This window comes from Semicossyphus pulcher, unplaced genomic scaffold (genome assembly GCF_022749685.1).
Source record: "Semicossyphus pulcher isolate SPU_LCO1_2020_fin unplaced genomic scaffold, fSemPul1.0.p SCAF_5, whole genome shotgun sequence".
Lineage (NCBI taxonomy): Eukaryota > Metazoa > Chordata > Actinopteri > Labriformes > Labridae > Semicossyphus > Semicossyphus pulcher.
The window spans coordinates 5,132,989-5,151,663 of NW_027211726.1; the positions used below are offsets into that span (position 1 = coordinate 5,132,989).

At 39.3% G+C, this 18,675-nt stretch overlaps 1 protein-coding gene and 2 long non-coding RNA genes across 4 annotated transcripts; all 3 read right to left on the minus strand.

The window, feature by feature from the left end:
* Positions 1-248: 248 nt before the first annotated feature.
* Positions 249-4,996, minus strand: LOC138608324 (uncharacterized). Its single transcript, XR_011309435.1, has 2 exons — positions 4,654-4,996; positions 249-1,350 (listed from the first exon to the last, which is right to left on the minus strand). It is a non-coding gene; the product is annotated as an uncharacterized lncRNA (long non-coding RNA).
* Positions 4,997-5,158: 162 nt separating this feature from the next.
* LOC138608655 (major histocompatibility complex class I-related gene protein-like) lies at positions 5,159-8,416 on the minus strand. Its single transcript, XM_069681218.1, has 5 exons — positions 8,383-8,416; positions 7,820-8,086; positions 6,797-7,075; positions 6,082-6,384; positions 5,159-5,343 (listed from the first exon to the last, which is right to left on the minus strand). The coding sequence occupies exons 1-5, from the start codon at positions 8,414-8,416 to the stop codon at positions 5,159-5,161; spliced, it is 1,068 nt and encodes a 355-aa protein (XP_069537319.1).
* Positions 8,417-9,764: 1,348 nt separating this feature from the next.
* Positions 9,765-12,667, minus strand: LOC138609535 (uncharacterized). 2 transcript variants are annotated; one of them, XR_011309481.1, is made up of 4 exons: positions 12,604-12,667; positions 10,962-11,031; positions 10,572-10,747; positions 9,765-9,959 (listed from the first exon to the last, which is right to left on the minus strand). It is a non-coding gene; the product is annotated as an uncharacterized lncRNA (long non-coding RNA). The 2 variants fall into 2 exon arrangements; XR_011309480.1 differs by lacking the exon at positions 12,604-12,667 and having other exon boundaries at positions 10,962-11,168.
* Between the last annotated feature and the right edge of the window lie 6,008 nt (positions 12,668-18,675).

The window sequence follows — 18,675 nt, forward strand, 5'->3', positions numbered from 1 at the left end:
ATTCTAAGCTTTGATTTATTTGTGTGTAGACGTCTCTTGTTTGACAGCAGGAAACCATACAACAAGTTTCTTTAAAACAGGTGTCAATGAAAATCAGCTCGACCACTTTCTTTTCACCTGAAAAGTCCAGCTCACCTTATTATCTCTAAAAAAACATGTTTACAGAACAAAGTTTCAATAAAGTTTAACATCTACAAGTCAGAACCACATTCATTCAGTGACTGTATGAGGCATTACAAAAAGACACATTTGGATTTTTAGGGGTTTTATTGAAAAGCAAGATTAAAGTACAAAAACAATCAAATTGACAGGCAACTTGTTTGCGATGTACACCCAACACAAGAAGTGATGGATGTTAAATTTCTGTGTTAACACAACTCAAGATAAAACGTTTCTTCTTCTGAATTGTGGAAAAAAACATTTACTGAAGCTTCCTAACAGCTCGCTGAGAATATTTAAAAATCCCACAGCCCTTAAACATCTCGTCTGAAACTACATAAACACATAACACATAAATTATATTTAGCTCGAGCCTTATCAATCAAAACATTTCATCAGAAATATACAAACAATATTTACACAACTGGAAAATAAATGTTTTTTTATTTTGTGTGTGTGTGTGTGTGTGTGTGTGTGTGTGTGTGTGTGTGTGTTCACTCATTCAGCATGTTTTTGGATGTTGCTGATTTATTTGTAGTTTTGCTACCACTGACCAAATACAACCAGAAAACCAAACAATGGCTTTTTTTGTATAAAAAGTAAAGACTATTTCCACTGATTCACAAATATCTGTATTGTTAATGTATATATTATGATATTATAGACCTTCTGAGTATTGATCTGAAAATAGGATGGCGTGTGGATGTGTGTGTTTATAAATGTAGAATAACGTGTGTTTTACCAACATCAATTTAAGCACAAAGCTCCCAAAACCAGAAGCATCAAACTGTAACTACGGCGGATTTGTTTTAAAAGCACACAAAATATTTATAATGTAAATATGAAGAGAAGTGAGACGCTTTTATGGATTGATTGTTGTTGTTTAACTTCTCACCAAGAAAAAAATAATCATCCTCATTTCAATAACCAAAGTTAAAGCATCAAAAGAAAGGCCACTTTTTTTAAACTAAGTTAACCAAACAATCTAATGTCGTCTTTTATGTTTGAGGAGATTTGTACAGCGTTGATCAACTAATTTTCAAACTTGTTTTCTCTGCATTTCAATCAATAAGCATCTAAATCTAGATTTCCAACCCTGATCAGCTCATTTCATGTGATGAATAACCAATAAATTCCCAGGACAATGTGCTGGAAGCGCTGCTTGTTCCAGTGCAAAACGTATCCATAAACCTGAAGAAGAAAAAACAAACACGAAATCAAAAACAAAATAACTTCATGAATGTTTGCAGAGTAAGTTTCCACAAAGCTGAATATTAAAAGTCATTGAGACCTAAAATATGTTTGCTTCAATCATCAATCGAAACTTCACAACATCACCGGAGTTTCATACCGCAGAGAGGAAGCGGACCTTAAAACAGACTTTACAGGGCGCCTTGAAACCGACAACGTCGGTATAATGAGTCGGTATTTGACAACCTGTGATCGTTAGAACGAAATATTGATCATAACTTGTCGTAAAATATATAAAATGCAGTGAATAACTGCAGATTTGATTTGTTTTCTGGGTCAACATCTGAGTAAAAATAAGTTAATTGTCTAAAAATCAAAAGTAGCAAAAACAGATTAATTTCTATTAAATTTAATAAATAAAAAATACCTGAAGTATTATAAAGTAAAATAATATAAAGACACAGTGCTGTAGGAAATGTCCGTCTGGCTCTGCAGCAGGAACACAGACTGCAGCCTGTTCTTCATGTGCAGGTGTTTGTTACACAGGTAACAGGTTACAGAGAGAAAACACTGTTACTGTGTCTGTTATTAGAATTAATACAGTGCACATGTGTGCAGACACAAACAGCTGTTAAAGCAGACTGACAGCTGATCCAGCGGTGATCAGCTGACGCGATCATCACAAACGGACGTCGCAGCACGTGACGCTTAATCAGAAAGGACGTCTCATGTCTCTTACAGTTTTTTACGATTGAATAAACACTAAAATCAAAAGTATTACACAATTATCAAAACCTTACACTCAAGGAGCAAAACTCGGCCCAGATTTGCACCACTATAAGCACAATAAGTCAGCTCACACTTTTTGCAAAACAATACACACAGTGAATTGCAAAACACTAAACACACTTGTATGCATTACACACAGACGTACATCAAGATGTCACTTCCTTGCAATTCTAAAGCACTGACTGTCAAATTACCACACCTATGTGCCAATTGGTTAAACACAGCCATCAGGTGCGCAAACACAAGATTGCTTAATTGTAGACACACCAATCAGGTTTAAGCACTATAAATATGCAGCAGGTGAGTTCACCTATCTTCAACCAAAATGGAAGGAAGGAGAAGAGTGAGAGTAAGAGGGGGAATCGGAGGAGGAGGAGGAGGAAGAGGCAGAGGCCGTGCCAGAGGTAGAGGCCGAGGTGGAGGTAGAGGAAGAGGAAGAGGAAGACCTGCAGCAGGAGGAGGTGAAGCTGAAAGAAGAAGAGGATCAAATTTAAGCACCGAAATTCGTGCAACACTTGTGGACCATGTAGTGAACCATGGATTGACGCTGAGGGAGGCTGGACTGAGAGTTCAGCCAAATCTCAGCAGATACACAGTGGCATCTGTCATAAGGGCATTTAGACAAGAAAACAGGTAAAAAATAACCTGTTTACAGCTGCTTATTGTATGCACCATATCAGCACTTTTGATACCCCTTCCTGTGACATTTTACAGTAGGTTACATGTATTTTGTTCTACATAGGATTGAGGGTCGAGTACGACAAGGAGGAAGGGCGCCCATTTTTACACAACAGCAGGAGAGAGAGATTGTGAACATGGTTTTGGCAAATAATGCCATAAGGCTCCGTGAAATCCAGGCCAACATTATTGGAGACCAAACCATTTTTCATAATGTGAATCAGGTCTCTCTGTCCACAATAGCACGCATCCTGAAGACACATCAGGTGCAGATGAAGCAGATATATCGAGTGCCTTTTGAACGGAACTCGGAGAGGGTCAAACGGCTGCGGCATGAGTATGTGGAGGTATGTATTGTTCACTTTAGCACTCTGATGTTGCATACTGCACACATAACCTTTTTACATGTAAATGTACTGTACACTAAATCTATGCTGAACTACACAATCTTGTCTTTCACTGTATTTCAGAGAGTTTTACAAATGGATGCTGAGCCAATTCCACATGAATTCATATATATTGATGAGGCAGGGTTCAACCTCTCAAAGGTGAGAAGGAGAGGAAGAAACATAATTGGCCAGAGGGCAATTATCAGTGTCCCGGGGCAACGTGGGGGTAACATCACCCTTTGTGCTGCAATTACCCAGAATGGGGTCCTCCACCGTCATGCCAACATGGGTCCATACAGAACACCTAACATCCTCACATTTTTGGACAGATTATACAACCTCACAGCAGTTAACAACATGCACCAGATGCAATACGTTGTCATCTGGGACAATGTATCATTCCACTGCTCTGCTCTGGTCCAGAACTGGTTTCAGCAACATCCACATTTCACAGTCCTATTCCTGCCACCGTATTCTCCTTTTTTGAACCCAATTGAGGAGTTTTTCTCGGCATGGCGGTGGAGGGTTTATGATCTCCAGCCCCAGGCTCGGGTACCCCTCATTCAGGCCATGGAGGAGGCCTGTGACCAGATTGAGCCCACAGCCATACAAGGATGGATTCGGCACTCAAGACGATTCTTTCCACGCTGTCTTGTGAATGAGGATATTGCCTGCGATGTCGATGAAATTCTCTGGCCAGATCCAGCTAGGCGAGGAGACGACCTGTAGCAATTTCTGTACTGTGTTTTCTTTTTTTTTTTGGTACTCTTTTTTGTACTGGATAAAATGTTATGTTTGTCAGAGGCATGAAAACTGGGACATATTTTTTTGTTTTTTTTGAGTCTCCATGTTGACTAAATTGAGTATATGGAGAAAAATAAATTACATTTTCATCAGTCTGCAGCATTTGTCTTGTGTGGTGTCTAATGCATACAAGTGTGTTTAGTGTTTTGCAAATCACTGTGTGTATTGTTCTGCTAAAAGTGTGAGCAGACATCGTGTTTATAGTGGTGCAAATCTGGGCGATGTTTTGCAAATTCACTGTGTACTTCACCTACACTACTCTATTCACTCAGAAGCAGAATTAGCTAGAATAAGTGTTTAAGGTTTTCAACAGCAGTGTGTAACTGGTACAAACAGAATTAAGTCATATGCAACGTGTGTGTTTCATATGGTAACAAAATATGGTTTTGATAAATTAGTGTTTAGTTTTTACAAGAGTGTTTCATTTTGCAAAGGATCTGAGGTGTTTAAGCAATCGAGAAAAACTGTAAAAAACATTCCCTCGTTTCCTCTCTCCTCTCTTGGTTTCCTTGCATCTCTCCATGCATCTCTGGTGGGAGGGACTAAGACGCAAGTGAAGGAAGCATGGATGCAATTTCAGAGACTTGGGAAGCAGCCATGCTGTGTTTCCAAATCCAAACTGTGACAATGTGATGCTACTCACTGTGTTCAGGGTGGTGTGTTTGTCTTTTAGGCATTTTGATTCTCAAGCATCTTTTCTTGCTCCACGACAGGGTTGTTCACAGCTGTGAGGTCAGAAGCACAATGTTAACAAGCAGCAGATATATAATATCACAACAGATAACACTCCAGAAAACCGCTTTAATACAAAGAGAGCGTTTCAGCTCAGAGTGAATATAATAAAACAGGTTGTACTTACGAGATGGAGGGCGTTTGGCTGAAAATAAATACAAACACATTATTAAAGATGTAACCGTTAAATATTTCAGACAGTGTCACCTTCAGTCCAGTGATGATCCTCTCTAATACCAACTCAAACTGATAAATAAATCCTTATGACTTTTGTTTAAATCTTACACTATTTCTTTTCTGATGGCCTCTTCCTTACATCATCGTGCTGCAGTCAAATTATAATTAAACTGTTTCTGGGTCTTACAGCACTTAACGTTGATAAAAACACATTTTAAATGTTAAGAAGATCATTTGTTTCACTTTTGCAAACTGGACAGAAAAAAAGTCGAGAAAGAAAATACAGAAAATAAAATGACTTCATGTTTCTGCTTTGGTCTCTCACCATTCCTCTTCTTCAACATGAACACAACGGCAGCGATGAGGGCGAGAGCAAGAACAAGCACTGCAGCAATGATGCCGATGGTCACGTGCATGGAATTCCCTGTTGAGCAGAAAACAACAAAACACAGTCACAACCTGAGCAGGTGAAGCAGGTTAAAGAGAAGAACATCTGCCAGTCAGACCATAATCCTGAATATAAGCACAGTTTGTTTGTGCTGCTGATGTTAACTCTCATCCTGTCTGTAGATAATTACTGTATTGATGCTGAATCTTTGAACAAGTCCATGAACTCATCTCCTAAAACTGACATGAAGTAAAATACAGTGCCTATAATCTCTGAACATGTAAATGGTTACACAATGACTGAAAAAAAAACACTCTGAACTTGTTTGAGTAAATTCTTTTTACAATAATCTTCAGACAACTTTCTAAAAAATGTCTTCTATTGGAGGTAAATAAAAAGAAGTCTTTATCAAAAATATAAACTGAACAAAAACACTTTTTTGTGTTTCATTATTGACATTTGTCTGTGTTGATCAAAGGTCAGTAAAGAGCGGACAGACAGCACAAACAGCTGCAGTCATCTATAATCCTTTGAAACAAATCATTCAAATCTGATAAAAGTTTCTTTTTATTCTTTTATTGTTTTGCTGTCAGGGTCCAGAGGTGGACACTTACATTGGTTTCATACTAATCTCAGCCTTCAAACTGTTTATTAAATGTAGAAAAAACTTGATGAAAGTGAGTGAAAAACAATATAAGGAAACAAAACTTCCCTTCCAACACAGGACTGTTACAGTGAACTTCCCACTCTCATCCCCTCTGACTCCAGTCTTACCTTCGTTGGTCCTGATCGCGACTTTGTCCAGCTTGGTGACGATGTCCTCCTTCACACCAGAGAGCTGAAACACACATTCGTACTTCCCCCAGTCTGCAGAGGACTCTGATGGAAGCTTCAGCTCGACACTCATCTGGAAGGATCCGTCGTGGTTGGGGAGGATCTCTCCGTGGTCCACGTCGTCATGAAGCTCCACTCCATCTTTCCTCCAGAACATCACGGCGCTGTAAGGGTAGAAACCTGTAGCGTGGCAGCTGACTGGAGAGGAGGAAGTCTTCTGGAGGAGAGACACTGAGGGGAGGTCTGGAGAGAGAGAGAAAGACAGATTATAGTTTCTTTATCATCATTCCTGTTAACTGTCATGTATTTAAATGCCTTACTAACATCAAGATTATATTTATAGTACCTATGCAAAGAAAATGAAGCTCACTGGAGTGTAAATGATATAAATATGGGAGGGCAGAGGGAGGAAAAAGACAAAAGGAGACAAAAGAGTGAGAATAAAAAGTAGAGAGACAGAGAGAAAAATGTAGATGTACAGATATGCAGCAGAGAGAAAGAGATATAAAAAGTAGGAACAGAGAGAGAGAAGCAGAAAGATGAAGAGAGAGCAGGAGAGAAAGAGAAATGTGTGTAACATTTATTGTCATGTCAGGAAGAGAAGAGGTGTATGAACGTTGTGCTAATAAAAACACATCAGGTCATGTGATTCTACCTGTTCTCAGCAGAGAGCTCCTCCCATAGTCCACATACTTCTTCAGCCACTCAGGGCAAATCTGGGTGAGGTAGTTCTTTTCCTGTGCTATTTCAGCTGTTTTACTATCCCACTTGTGTTTGGTGATGACAGCCTGTGGTATTGGAGCGATCCATGTCAGCGTCTTCAGGTCTAATGCTATGAAGTCTTCTCCATCATAACTCTCCTGCCTGAAACCATAAACGTCTTGAGTCTCATCATCCCACTCACAGCCGTACGTCTTCTGGTTAATGTGGACACCTGAGAGAGAGAGAGAGAGAGAGAGAGAGAGAGAGAGAGAGAGAGAGAGAGGGAAAACAGAGTGACATCCTAACACAGTTCACATCCTGCTGCTCTAGAAGCTTCCACTGAAGGAGAGTCTCAGTCTGATCTGTGTTTCTGCTCTTTATATATCATGGACACAGTGTGGTCAGTGCAGCAGAGTCGAGCTGTTACACTTTTTAAACCTCTGATCACAATCACACATTCATCATGTCGTCCTGTCAGCCACGTTCATTAACACACGCTGCGCCTCCTCTCATGTGCGGACCCAGCACAAGCAGCCTGTGTCCCATTTACAGTCCTGCACCTTAGTTTTAGAAACCAGGCGCTGACGTTCCTCTATCAGCTGTGTGTTGTAGAGCTGTTGTGATCAACAGGTTTTCTACAGGAGAGTTCATATGGACCGACTGACTGTGGGCAGCCCAGTCGAGTTATTCTGGTCTAATCTAGTGGAGATAAAGGGTTAATAATCTCTGAAGGTTATTATGGGATGGACAGAAACGCTGCATCAGGGCAGTTTAGCAGCATCCAGCAGTCTGAGTGTCAGTGATGTTTCTGTGAGTCTGACTGTGTGTGAGAGAGAGAGAGAGAGAGTGTGTGTGTGTGTGTGTGTGTGTGTGTGTGTGTGTGTGTGTGTGTGTGTGTGTGTGGTCACATCTGTCTAAAATACAGGATGAAAATATAAACAACATTTCATCAGTAGAAAGTTAAACATGAACAAACCTCCAGTTTGGTTGAAGCGCTGTTTTGCAGTTTCTATGTTGACTTTGGAGGCCTGCTGTTGACCCTGACGGTACTCAGTCTCCCTCTGCCAGTAGTCGGCTATCTCTGCTGTGCCTGTTCTCATCCAGTCCTGTTTGGGTTCTGCTGTCCTGGTGTTGCTGTCATAGTGATCTATCTGAATGTCATCAACATACCCAACAGCTACAAACTGTGGGAAGTTTGGGACTCCAGAAGACCCAGTGAAGAAATACTTCAGAGAGTGAGGCACTGTAAGAAAAAGTTCATGTGATCATTTCAGGTTTTATTTGACACTTTAATGAATCACTGAACAATTTAATGATCCAGCACACAGAATCAAAAAGAACTACAGCACATTCAACACAAGCTCATCATCTCTTTGCAGTCAATAAACACTAAAACAATGTTTGTGTAGATTTAAAAACAAAGTTTCTCTTGAACTTTTTATTCTAATATTTCTGATGAATGTGTCTTCAAAATGTTTTTATTCTGAAAGGAAATATTTAACAAGTCATAAATTCAGCTCATGCAGTCGTGTACCTGACTTTCACTGACATCAAACAGTCTGTCATAAATCATCTTTTTATCTAGTGCTGGATATCTTAGTGTGAAGTGAAACTCCACTTTGATTTCCAGTTTGTGTCTTCATTCAATCTTCAGGAAACTTCTTTAGCAGTTTACACTCGTTATCTTATTAGTTTGAAATCTGAAATCTCAAACCTCTGAACAAAATGTACACGTGATTCAATCTGATTTATAAACCAATAAATTAAATGTTATTTTCTATTTGATATTTTGGGTGATCTGATATTTTATACCATCAGTAGTGAGCAATGATAACTTCAATTTCTTCAGGTTTTTCTAATCTTTGGTTTAGAAGAAGGTTTTACTCTTTTCTTTTGTTATTGTTTTTTTATATCCAAAGAACGATTAGTTATATATCTTTATCTTAATATCAGGAGGTTTGTCGATGTCAATTTTATGGCTATAAATGTTTTTACTGAATTCGATCAATAAAGAAGAAAATGGACTCTTGTGTAACTCGCTTTAATGTAAATGTATTTGTTCAAATTAAAGTATTATATATTTAACTCTGTTAGTCTTTCATAAAAATATTATGTGTACGATTGAAATTTTCTGTTAATTATGACAATCTCAGAAAAATGTGAACGGACACACCTCTATATCTTTAATCAACATATTTATATTTCACATGTAGTGATTCTACACATTTTCTATTTGCAGAATTTTATTTTTAAATAACTAATATTATTTATTAAATTCTAACATTCCCTCCACCATAAACTGAGCTTCTCTTAGTCCTGATTTAAACGTTTTTGTTTAACAGGTTTCTGTGAGTTTTCATCATTTGCACACCTGTACAGCTTTTAATCACACCTGTTCTATTTGCTATTTGTATTATACGTATTGCTTTTTATCTTTTTATTCTTATTCCAATTTTTTTATCTTATTCTATTTAAGTCTTTTACTTAGTTTTATTCTAGTTCTGTGTTAATTGTTCTGCACCAAAATCACCAAAACAAGTTCCTTGTATGTGTAAACCTACTTGGCAATAAACCCAGATTCTGATTCTGACTTAAAAATCTTGCTCTGTCGTCTGCTCTCTGAATGCATGTAGATCGGACTTCAGGATCAGCTACACACAAAGAGAGGTACTCTATCACAAGCTGTAATTAAGGCGTGGAAATAAAAAGTAAGTAAAAATATGATCTTGCTTTGGATACATCAACTGAGTCAGTATTTTGTTTTGTTTTTGATGAATGATGAAAACAACCATCTTGGTAGAGGACTCAGATTTCACACTGTATATTGTGAATAGGGATACAAAATGCTGTTGTCAAATTAAACCATCATCAAGAGTATCTTATTGTCAGTAGTAGAGTTAGGAACATGACCACAGGAACAGTTTGGGGGGGAAATTGCACTTTAATCTGCATTCAGGAGCCCTCTAAGCCAAACAGAGTCTAAAAAGTCCTTCAGAAAGGATGCAACACGGGGATTCAGGGCTGTGACCTTTCGCTGGACCGTCTTGCCACTCCTTCGGCTGACCTGGACCCTTGAGGTGCATTTGCTGTTGTCCTGGTTTATCCTCACAATAAACCTGTAAATACAAGAAATAGTCTGTTTAAATAGTCTGTATAGTAATATTCTATTTTCTTTGCTGTTATCATTGATAGGTGGCTGATTAGATGCCCAAGATGGTTGCTAGGTGGTAGCTAGGTTGTGGTGGCGCAGTGAGTAGCTGCAGTTTAAAAGCCTCTTTTTTAAAAATGGATAGTCATCCACCAATCGATCATAAAAAGTAATGATCCTGATTTGCATGCTGAGGCGATCCCCCATCATCAGATCACTCTGTCATGGAGTAGAATGGCTTGCCAACTCCAGAGGAAAGGCTTACACTAATAGCACACAACAAACAATACACACAACCGGTAAAAAAACCTTTTGTGCAAAATGTAAATAATTGCAATTAGTTCATAACAATAGAAGTCTGCTTCCAGTTTTTCAGAAAAAGTACATGGTGGAAAGAAAACCTAGAATATCCTGAGGGGTCTTGGATAGTGGTCGAAGGAAAACATCCTCAACCTTCTGTTAACAGGCTTGACATTATCCTGGCGTTACAAAATAGTGGAGTATCCCTTTAAAGTCTGACAACGCTTCTGCTATGGTCATTTGGGGTGTAAACTAATAAATGACCGCATGATGTGCCTACCTCTGGATGAACTCCAAAGTCGTGGCTGCCTCTTGCTGCTGTTCTATGCTGGAGACATAGTAGCAGCTGAACAGGACAGCCAGTGCAGCAGAGAAGTCAGGTAGGTCAGTTTGCTGGATAAGGACTTTCCCTTTCCATCGTCAGCATCAGCTTCTTTGCATGCAGAATTGAATCTCCTGCAAAACATAAAAATTGCATGTATTTAGGCACACTTGTTGTAGGAGTGACTCTGAAAATGTAACAACTGGAATCATCACTAGAGAGATCCTGATTTGGCTGCATTTGTAATGTTTGAATTAATCTTGTTCCGGTGTAAGAGTTTTAAAACCAGTAGGACTTGTAAATACCCTGGTATACTGTGATACCGCCCAAACCTACTGATAGTCTTACCAAGAGCCACCAGCCCAGGGCTGCTTGGGAGTTAGAGCCTGGCTTCTGCATCTACCGGGGTCGTTGTGACCTTAATGAATACAGAAAGGTAGGAAAAGAAGACAGAAAGCAATGTTTACTTATACCAATATTAGTTGATGGTTGGTTGGTACCTTACACACAGGTCCCCAAGTAGGGGACACCCAACCAATTACTGCAAGCTGTACAGTATATATATATAGGAATATTGTTACATAAATATGTTACATGTATATGTATTTTATTACAGTTTTAAGTTTGAAGATTAAATCAGTATTATACATTTTAAATTGAATGACAAAAGACCATCTGTACCTTGCTCATAATACTAAATAAAACAATATCAAAAATATGTCACACTACTGTAATTTATATTGGAAAAATCAAAAACAGTCAAACATTGTTTTACACAAAATTAAATATTTAAAAAATAGTGTGATATATTTTGACTGTGTTGCCAGGCCCTGTGTATCCTGCCCAAAAAACTAAAATCTTCCTCCCTGCAGAGTGAAATGAGTTATATGGGGTCAATAGAGGATCGATTATGAGGAGCAATTTCAGAGAGGGACATGTAAACACCCAGTAGTTTGCTACTGTGTAAGCTAAACTTGTGTAAGCTCGACGTGGTTGAATTTCGTATTAAAGTATGTCTTGCGTGTTTTATCAGACCTAAACACTCCCTCGTTATACATCTTCATCAGATTATCTTTGTTTCGTCCACTTATGACTTCAGAAAGGTCATTTTCAGGCATTTTTAACTTTGTTAATTCCTCATGAAGTTTGGACATCACACGTGTCACTCCGTTACACTTCTTGGAACTCCTCAATTATAATCTGGATAGTACTGGCTGGTAAGAGCATTTAGCTTGCATCCTCAAGTAAAACAGTGCCAAGTTGGTGAGGAATTTATCCTGATCTATGTTATCAGGAAAGACACAATCATGAACTTCAGCATTATCACAGCCTTCAATGCTCACGTCATCCTGCGGCCTATGACTGGAAACATCAATGTCAGGACTGACAGGAAATCAAATGAGTATTTGTGTTTTCTACTTAGGTGGGATGAGAAAGATGCCTTCACATGGAAGAATTTTTTACAATTAGGAAATGGGCATAAAATGTTTTTTCCGTCTCTAATATGCCATTTAAGATGGCCACAGAGGCTGGATATATTCTGTGTTGTCATTGTGCACCTCTCTACCAGGCAAGTCCTCACATCGCTTTGCACGAGTCTGTTGACAGGTGTTGAGTCCCTTGTGTGTTTTCGGTGCATATGTGATTTAAGTGCAGAGAAGGTAGTACATTTGCATGGGCACCCAGCCAAACCACAAGGTTTCTATGCTCCTTCACGTGATGATAAAATTTTGAAAGCGTCCCCGTGTAGAAAACACACTGCTTGCACATGTATAGCAACACCATTGTGATGAATTGACTCGCGTAACGATAACCACCAACTAACGCAGCACGCTAGTAACGTTCGGTAAACACACGTTAGCTTCGCCTGACTTGCTAAAAACACCTGTCCACTTGCCAGTTAAATATCTTAAATCATGTAAAAACAACAAATATCAATTGCGCACACAGCAAACTTCACTTTATCCGTCGGGCGTCTAACGTTACTCACCAAACTCGTCGTTTTAGGCTGAACCCGGGCCGGCGCTGTCCGTCTTTCATCGCAGCTGTAAAATCCGAAAGCGAAAAAAAACAGACGACTTAAAAACGTTTACAAAAATGAGATCCACATCAAAAATGCATCTATATAGGACGACAATGCGTCGTTAATATCCAACTCCTTCTGTTGTCTCCTAATAGGCTTACTAACTAGCTAACAGAGCATGCCGTGCACAGCTTCCGGTTTGGCGTATCTCAATCTCCAACCATCGAATTTGTTTTACTATAAATACAAATCTTGATCTTTGACACTCTTATAGGATTAAAATAGAGTCAAATGAAAATGTTGTCAAAACCGGGGTTTTATATTTGAGAAAATTTGCTTAAATTGACAGATGGTTAGAACCAGGGCAGATATGCATCAAGAAGCACACCGGAAAAGCTGTAGCTGAATCTCAAATCATTTAACTCCTTACGATAAATACAAATCTTGATGAAACCGTTTTTATTGAATTAGAATAGAGTCAAATAAAAATGGAATAAAAATGTGTGTTTTAAATTGAATAAAATGCGATTAAGTTTACAGATGGCTAGAGTCTCAGTTGGACTAACAACATTAGATAAGTTAGCTAGCAGTTAATGTTATAGATGTGAGGTTGGCAGTCTTGTTGAAAGATGACCTGGCTGAATCGTTTAAAACACTCAACTGAACTAAATCATATAAAACGTAATATGGAAATAACATTTCTTACTTACATGTTTTTCGGTCAATGCTTTGCCTTCCCAAGAAGAAATGTGTTCCCTCCAAAAAAACTTTAAAACCAAGCTTTCACGTAATTGGTCCGTTTTTCGCGGGCAGAACAGTAACTGTAAGTGGATTTACAGTACACTCAAACAACTGTAATACCCACGCAGTCCGAAGATATTTACCCACAATGCACTGCAACTCACAGTACTGTACAGTGTACCCCTTCTACTGTATAATACTCTTCATAATAATGTATAATACTGTGCAACTCAAAAAAGGGTTACAGTGATTCTTTCCTCACCTGCCGCCGTGTCATGTAGGACTGTTCCCAGGAGAGTCAGGAGCATCACAGTCTTCATTGGGACCTGTGACTTCTTCAACATTGATGAACTTAAAACTAATACATTTCTTTGTAGAGCTAAAGACAAAACGTGCTGCTAGCTCGAGCTCTGAGGGTGAAATGAAGTGAGAGCAAATGGAGCACTGACTACTATGGAGGACTGAAACTGCCATAAATTACTTGCCTTAATAAATAAATAAATATCTCAAATAATTAAGTAAATGAAATAATAAAGACAGAAATTTAGAAATAAATATAAATAAATTATCAAATAAATGTTCATATTCATTTAAAAATATATAAATATATTCAGAAGTATAAAAATCAATTAAATGTTTATTTGACAAATTCCTTATTTTTGTATTCATTTACTTTCACATTTAATATTTCCCAATTTATTCTTTTCTGTTTACATTTATATCTGTTTTTCTTTATTTCCCTATTTATTCATTTCTGTATTTATTCATTTCTGTCTACATTTATTTCTGTATTTCTTCATCCTTATGTTAATGAGTAGGCGTGTCTTGGCTATCCAAACCCACACACTACAGTACTGCATGGATGTGACGAGGTCTGTGCCCAGAGCTGCGAATATGGTGGTACTGCCAGTAGTTGGTGAGGGCTGTGTAGAAAAACGCCACAACTGAGGAAATTTGGCAACATTATCAAGGTAATATTGACAACAGCCTAGCAAGCTAACGCTATGTTAGGTAGCAAGCTGTCCTTGTAAACTTGATAATGGTTGATAACCAGTGCATGAGGATAACGTCATGTAATGTTTATGTTCACTGTCAAGTGTAGTCAGTAGTCGAGCCAAGCTCATGAACCAAACACACCAATCATGTAAGACTATACTTCTCCCTCTAGATCTAGCATCTGACCAGATAGTTGCCAGACGCTCTGTTTCATAGCTCCTGCAAGAGGCAGCCGATCGCCTGGACGATCAAGAACAATGTAAGTATGAGCCATAACCAGAAATTAGACTGCAGTGTGGATTATTGTTCTCAGCCGGATATAACCAACATAACGTCTCTCTCCGTCAGTGGTTTCGGATAAATCAAATTTTCCAACTGTGCCTCAGCTCGAAATAGCATGAAGTTTGGAGAAGCATTTTCAGCTATGTCACCCTAAAGCCGCTTTACATCCATTGCTAGTTGCATATAGCTAGGCTAGCATTGCTTCTTCAAGTAATTTCCGGAAACTGTGGGGAGCTAGACGTATACAACCGATCTGTGGGCTCTCATATGATCAACCAATGGCTGTTAAGTGATACAATCAAGACACGCCTACTCATTTACATACGGATGAATAAATACAGAAATAAATGTAGACAGAAATGAATAAATACAGAAATAAATAAATAAATAAATAGGAAAATAAAGAAAAACAGATTGAAATGTAAACAGAAAGAATAGATTGATACGAAAATAAGGAATTTGTCAAATAAATAAAAACATTTAATTTATTTATTTTTATATTTCTGAATTTTTTTTTTTTTTTTTCATTTGATAATTGAGGCTTTATTTCTACATTTCTGTCTTTATTATTTGATTTACTTATTTATTTATTTGAGATATTTATTTATTTATTTTTGATTATGGCAGTTTCAGTCCTCCATAGCCATCAACCTCCATAACAGCCAATAGGAATTTAGCCTGAGCATCAACATCACGTGTAACTCGGTAAAACTGAGGTTATCAATGGAAGTGAAAGTAAAGTCAGTATGTTTCAGCCCATCTAAAAGCATTGTATTAGGAGACACAGGGGACTTTATTCTATTTTATCATCTTTGTTCACATGTGAAAGTCGTGTTAAACCTCCTGCTGCTCAGAATTTCTATAATATTTTGTAGGTTAATGTGATGCTATGAGCAGAAATGTTTTAACTTTCTGGGAGGTCAGAGGTCAGATGCAGATCAAATGGAGTTCGTGAGGATGTAGTAGAGTCTTATTGTGCTTTTGTTCTGAGATTGAAAACAGCTCTGATCAAAATATAAATGACAGACAACAATCCATAGTGCAGTGATTGTCAACTGGCAGCCCGCGGTCATGTGAAGTCTGTCATGAAACATGACAATAATATATTTTCAACAAATAAAAAATATCACTGATTCATGATAACTGCGTCCCCTCAGTGCTTCAGCAATATGCTAAACCAGCCATCCAAACCATTATTGGTCATTTTGGCAAAGAAATTACCGGCGAGGACGCGTCAGCAGCACCAGATCCTCTCAGCAATGCCAAAGTGCACGAGATGCCAGCACTGTGATGCCAGCGCTCAGCGGCTAAGGAGGCTGGAATATATCCACGGCCTGCAAAGTCCTCATCAGGGATTTCATTGGAATATAGGCTATCCCGATTCATATACATTCATTAATATTAGTTTGTATAACAAACTGCAGGCTGCATGGTGATGCAGTGGTTAGCGCTGTCGCCTCACAGCTGTAAGGTCACTGGTTCAAATCCCTTTTTGGACAAAGTTAGCCTTTCTGTGTGGACTTTGCATGTTCTCCCCGTGCATGTGTGGGTTTTCTCCGCAGTCTCCGGCTTCCTCCCACAGTCCAAAGACATGCTCGTTAGGTTAATTGGTAACTCTAAATAGACTCAAATGTGGGTGTAAGTGAGAAAGATTGTCTGTCTCTATGTGTCAGCCCTGTGATTGACTGCCGACCAGTCCAGGGTGTAACCCCGCCTTTCGCCCAATGACAGCTGGGATAGGCTCCAGCCCACCCGCAACCCTGAACAGGATAAGCGGTATAGATAACGGATGGATGGATAACGAACAGCACTCCCTCAGAGAGAGAGAGAGAGAGAGACGCAGCGCAGAAAGTGGTCATCTGAGCATGAGATGTTCCATAAATTTCAGTGTGGTGAAGTTATTGAAGCAGAGTGCACCACATGGGCGTACTCCTGGCTGGGACAACAGAAAATGGATATAAAAATAAATAAAACATTTAACTGAAATGTTGCTTTCAAGAGTCAGTCGAACGGAACATCAAAAAAAACAAAGTAGCATGTCATTGAACAATGAATCCCTCAAATAAAAGGCTGAAATACTCACATTTGGTTCATGGGAGAAATTACATTTTCCCTCTGACACCAACTTCCTAACATCAGGCTCGACAGCTGTTAGGCTTATTCGCAAGCAGTCCTCCAAAGGCTGGTTTGACAGTCGGTTCCTCTCATGGGTCTTGATAGTGTTCATCTTTGAGGACGCAGCTTCGCATGTATAGGTCGACCCGAACATGGTGAGCACATACATAGCCAACGCCTTCAGTGTGCCGTAGTCTTGGGGACAAGCCACCCAAAAAGTGCTCAAGCCTTCATCACCACGGAGAGCAGCTTTCATTTTGCTGGAGACCTGGATGTCAACGAGTTCACTTTGAATCACCGCTTCGTCCAACGGCATCACCTTCTTCACATCAGCGGAGAATTCTCCGCCTGGATGGTGAATGGGTCACGCACAAATTCAATGACACCCCTGGAAATGGCAAAGTCATCAAATCTGGCAGAGAAATTCTCCCTCAGCTGTGAGATGAATTTCTTCATATTCTCTGTGACGTGTTGAAGTGCAGCAGCCTCCCTGATAACAAATCAGCGTGGAATAGATCAAGTTTGTTTGTGAAAGTCTGGACCCCACAGTGTCTGCTTGGAAAAAAATCTGGCCCTTGGACAAATCTAGTTGATGACCCGACATACACTCTGCTGTGTGGCAACGCCTCACACACACACCACGTACAGATGACTACATGCCTACAACTGATTTACATCGCATCTCACGCATTCATGAAGGTCCTGATAAACAGTATTAAGACAGATGGTACAGACTTATGCAAAAGTTATGGTCACATTTAACTCACATATACTGGACAAGTTCTTCTTTGGCGGCGGTTACTGTTTTCCCTCTCCACTTTGCAAAAGCGTGTTTTTAATCAGACAAATATACCACATGTACCTCTGGCTAAACCCCACGACGGGAAGTGGCAAGATCGGGGACACTGGGTTCGGCAGAAGGCTGCTTGTCATGATTTTGTTCCCACAGAGGATCCTAAGACAGAATACAGCGTGCAAGGTGATGTATATCGTACGAGACTGACAACATCTGTACATGTGCACAGAACTGTCGGGTTGGTTGAGGACTCACCACGTGGTTTGCTCACTGATGTCTATGTAACCATGGCTTCACTGGAAATTCCACCTTATCTGTCGACGGTCCCAGAATGTCTCTGGGCCAAACATAAATATGATGTAGGTCAAATTCAGAACCTTTAATCATTCATCCAAAATCAGACTACAGGCCTGTTAAAACAATATCCTCTCAGAAAAGAAGCACTTGACGGCATTACGCCAGTTTTTGAGTCCCTTTAAAAGAGGGATCATTATACTTTGTGAAACATCTTCCAGTCAGAATTCTTATTTTTCCTGTAAAGAAAATTTGAAGAATTGTACAAGATCTGCAAGCAGTAAATGCTGCAGTTCACCCAAGAGTTCCCGAGGTACCAAATCCACACAATCTTGCTGCAAGTACAACCACAAGCTACTCTTTTTTCGGTTGTCGACCTCGCAAACGCGTTTTTTTCGGTCCCAGTACACCCCGATAGCCAGTACTGGCTCGTGTTCTCGTTTAAAGGTAAAACTTATACATGGACACGTTGCGTCTAAGTTTAGTCTCCCACGCACTTCCATCAACAGCTGACTTAAAATTTGCTAAACTTTTCCATCAGGCTCCACTCTCATTCAATACAATCAATCTAAAGGTGTGTAGCCCTTCAGCTGAAGCCTGTCAAGAAGACACACTCGCACTGCTGACGTTTCTAGCAGAAAACGGCCACAAAGCAAGTCTCTCTAACTAAAGTAACCTACCTGGGACATGTGATCACAGCAGAGGGTGAATCCCTCTCTCCCGAACACGTTCAGGCTACACTGGAGCTCCCCAAACCGTTAAAGAACAAACAAATGGTGAGTTTCCTTTTCATGACGTCATATTGCTGACAATGG

Excerpts from the sequence above, each read along its gene's own strand:
- LOC138608655 (XM_069681218.1), bottom strand. The coding sequence starts at position 8,416 with ATGATTTATGACAGACTGTTTGATGTCAGTGAAA. Across the intron at positions 6,385-6,796 it reads GAGCTCTCTGCTGAGAACAG|ACCTCCCCTCAGTGTCTCTC; the intron begins GTAGAATCACAT and ends CTCTCTCTCCAG. Across the intron at positions 5,344-6,081 it reads CGCGATCAGGACCAACGAAG|GGAATTCCATGCACGTGACC; the intron begins GTAAGACTGGAG and ends TCTGCTCAACAG.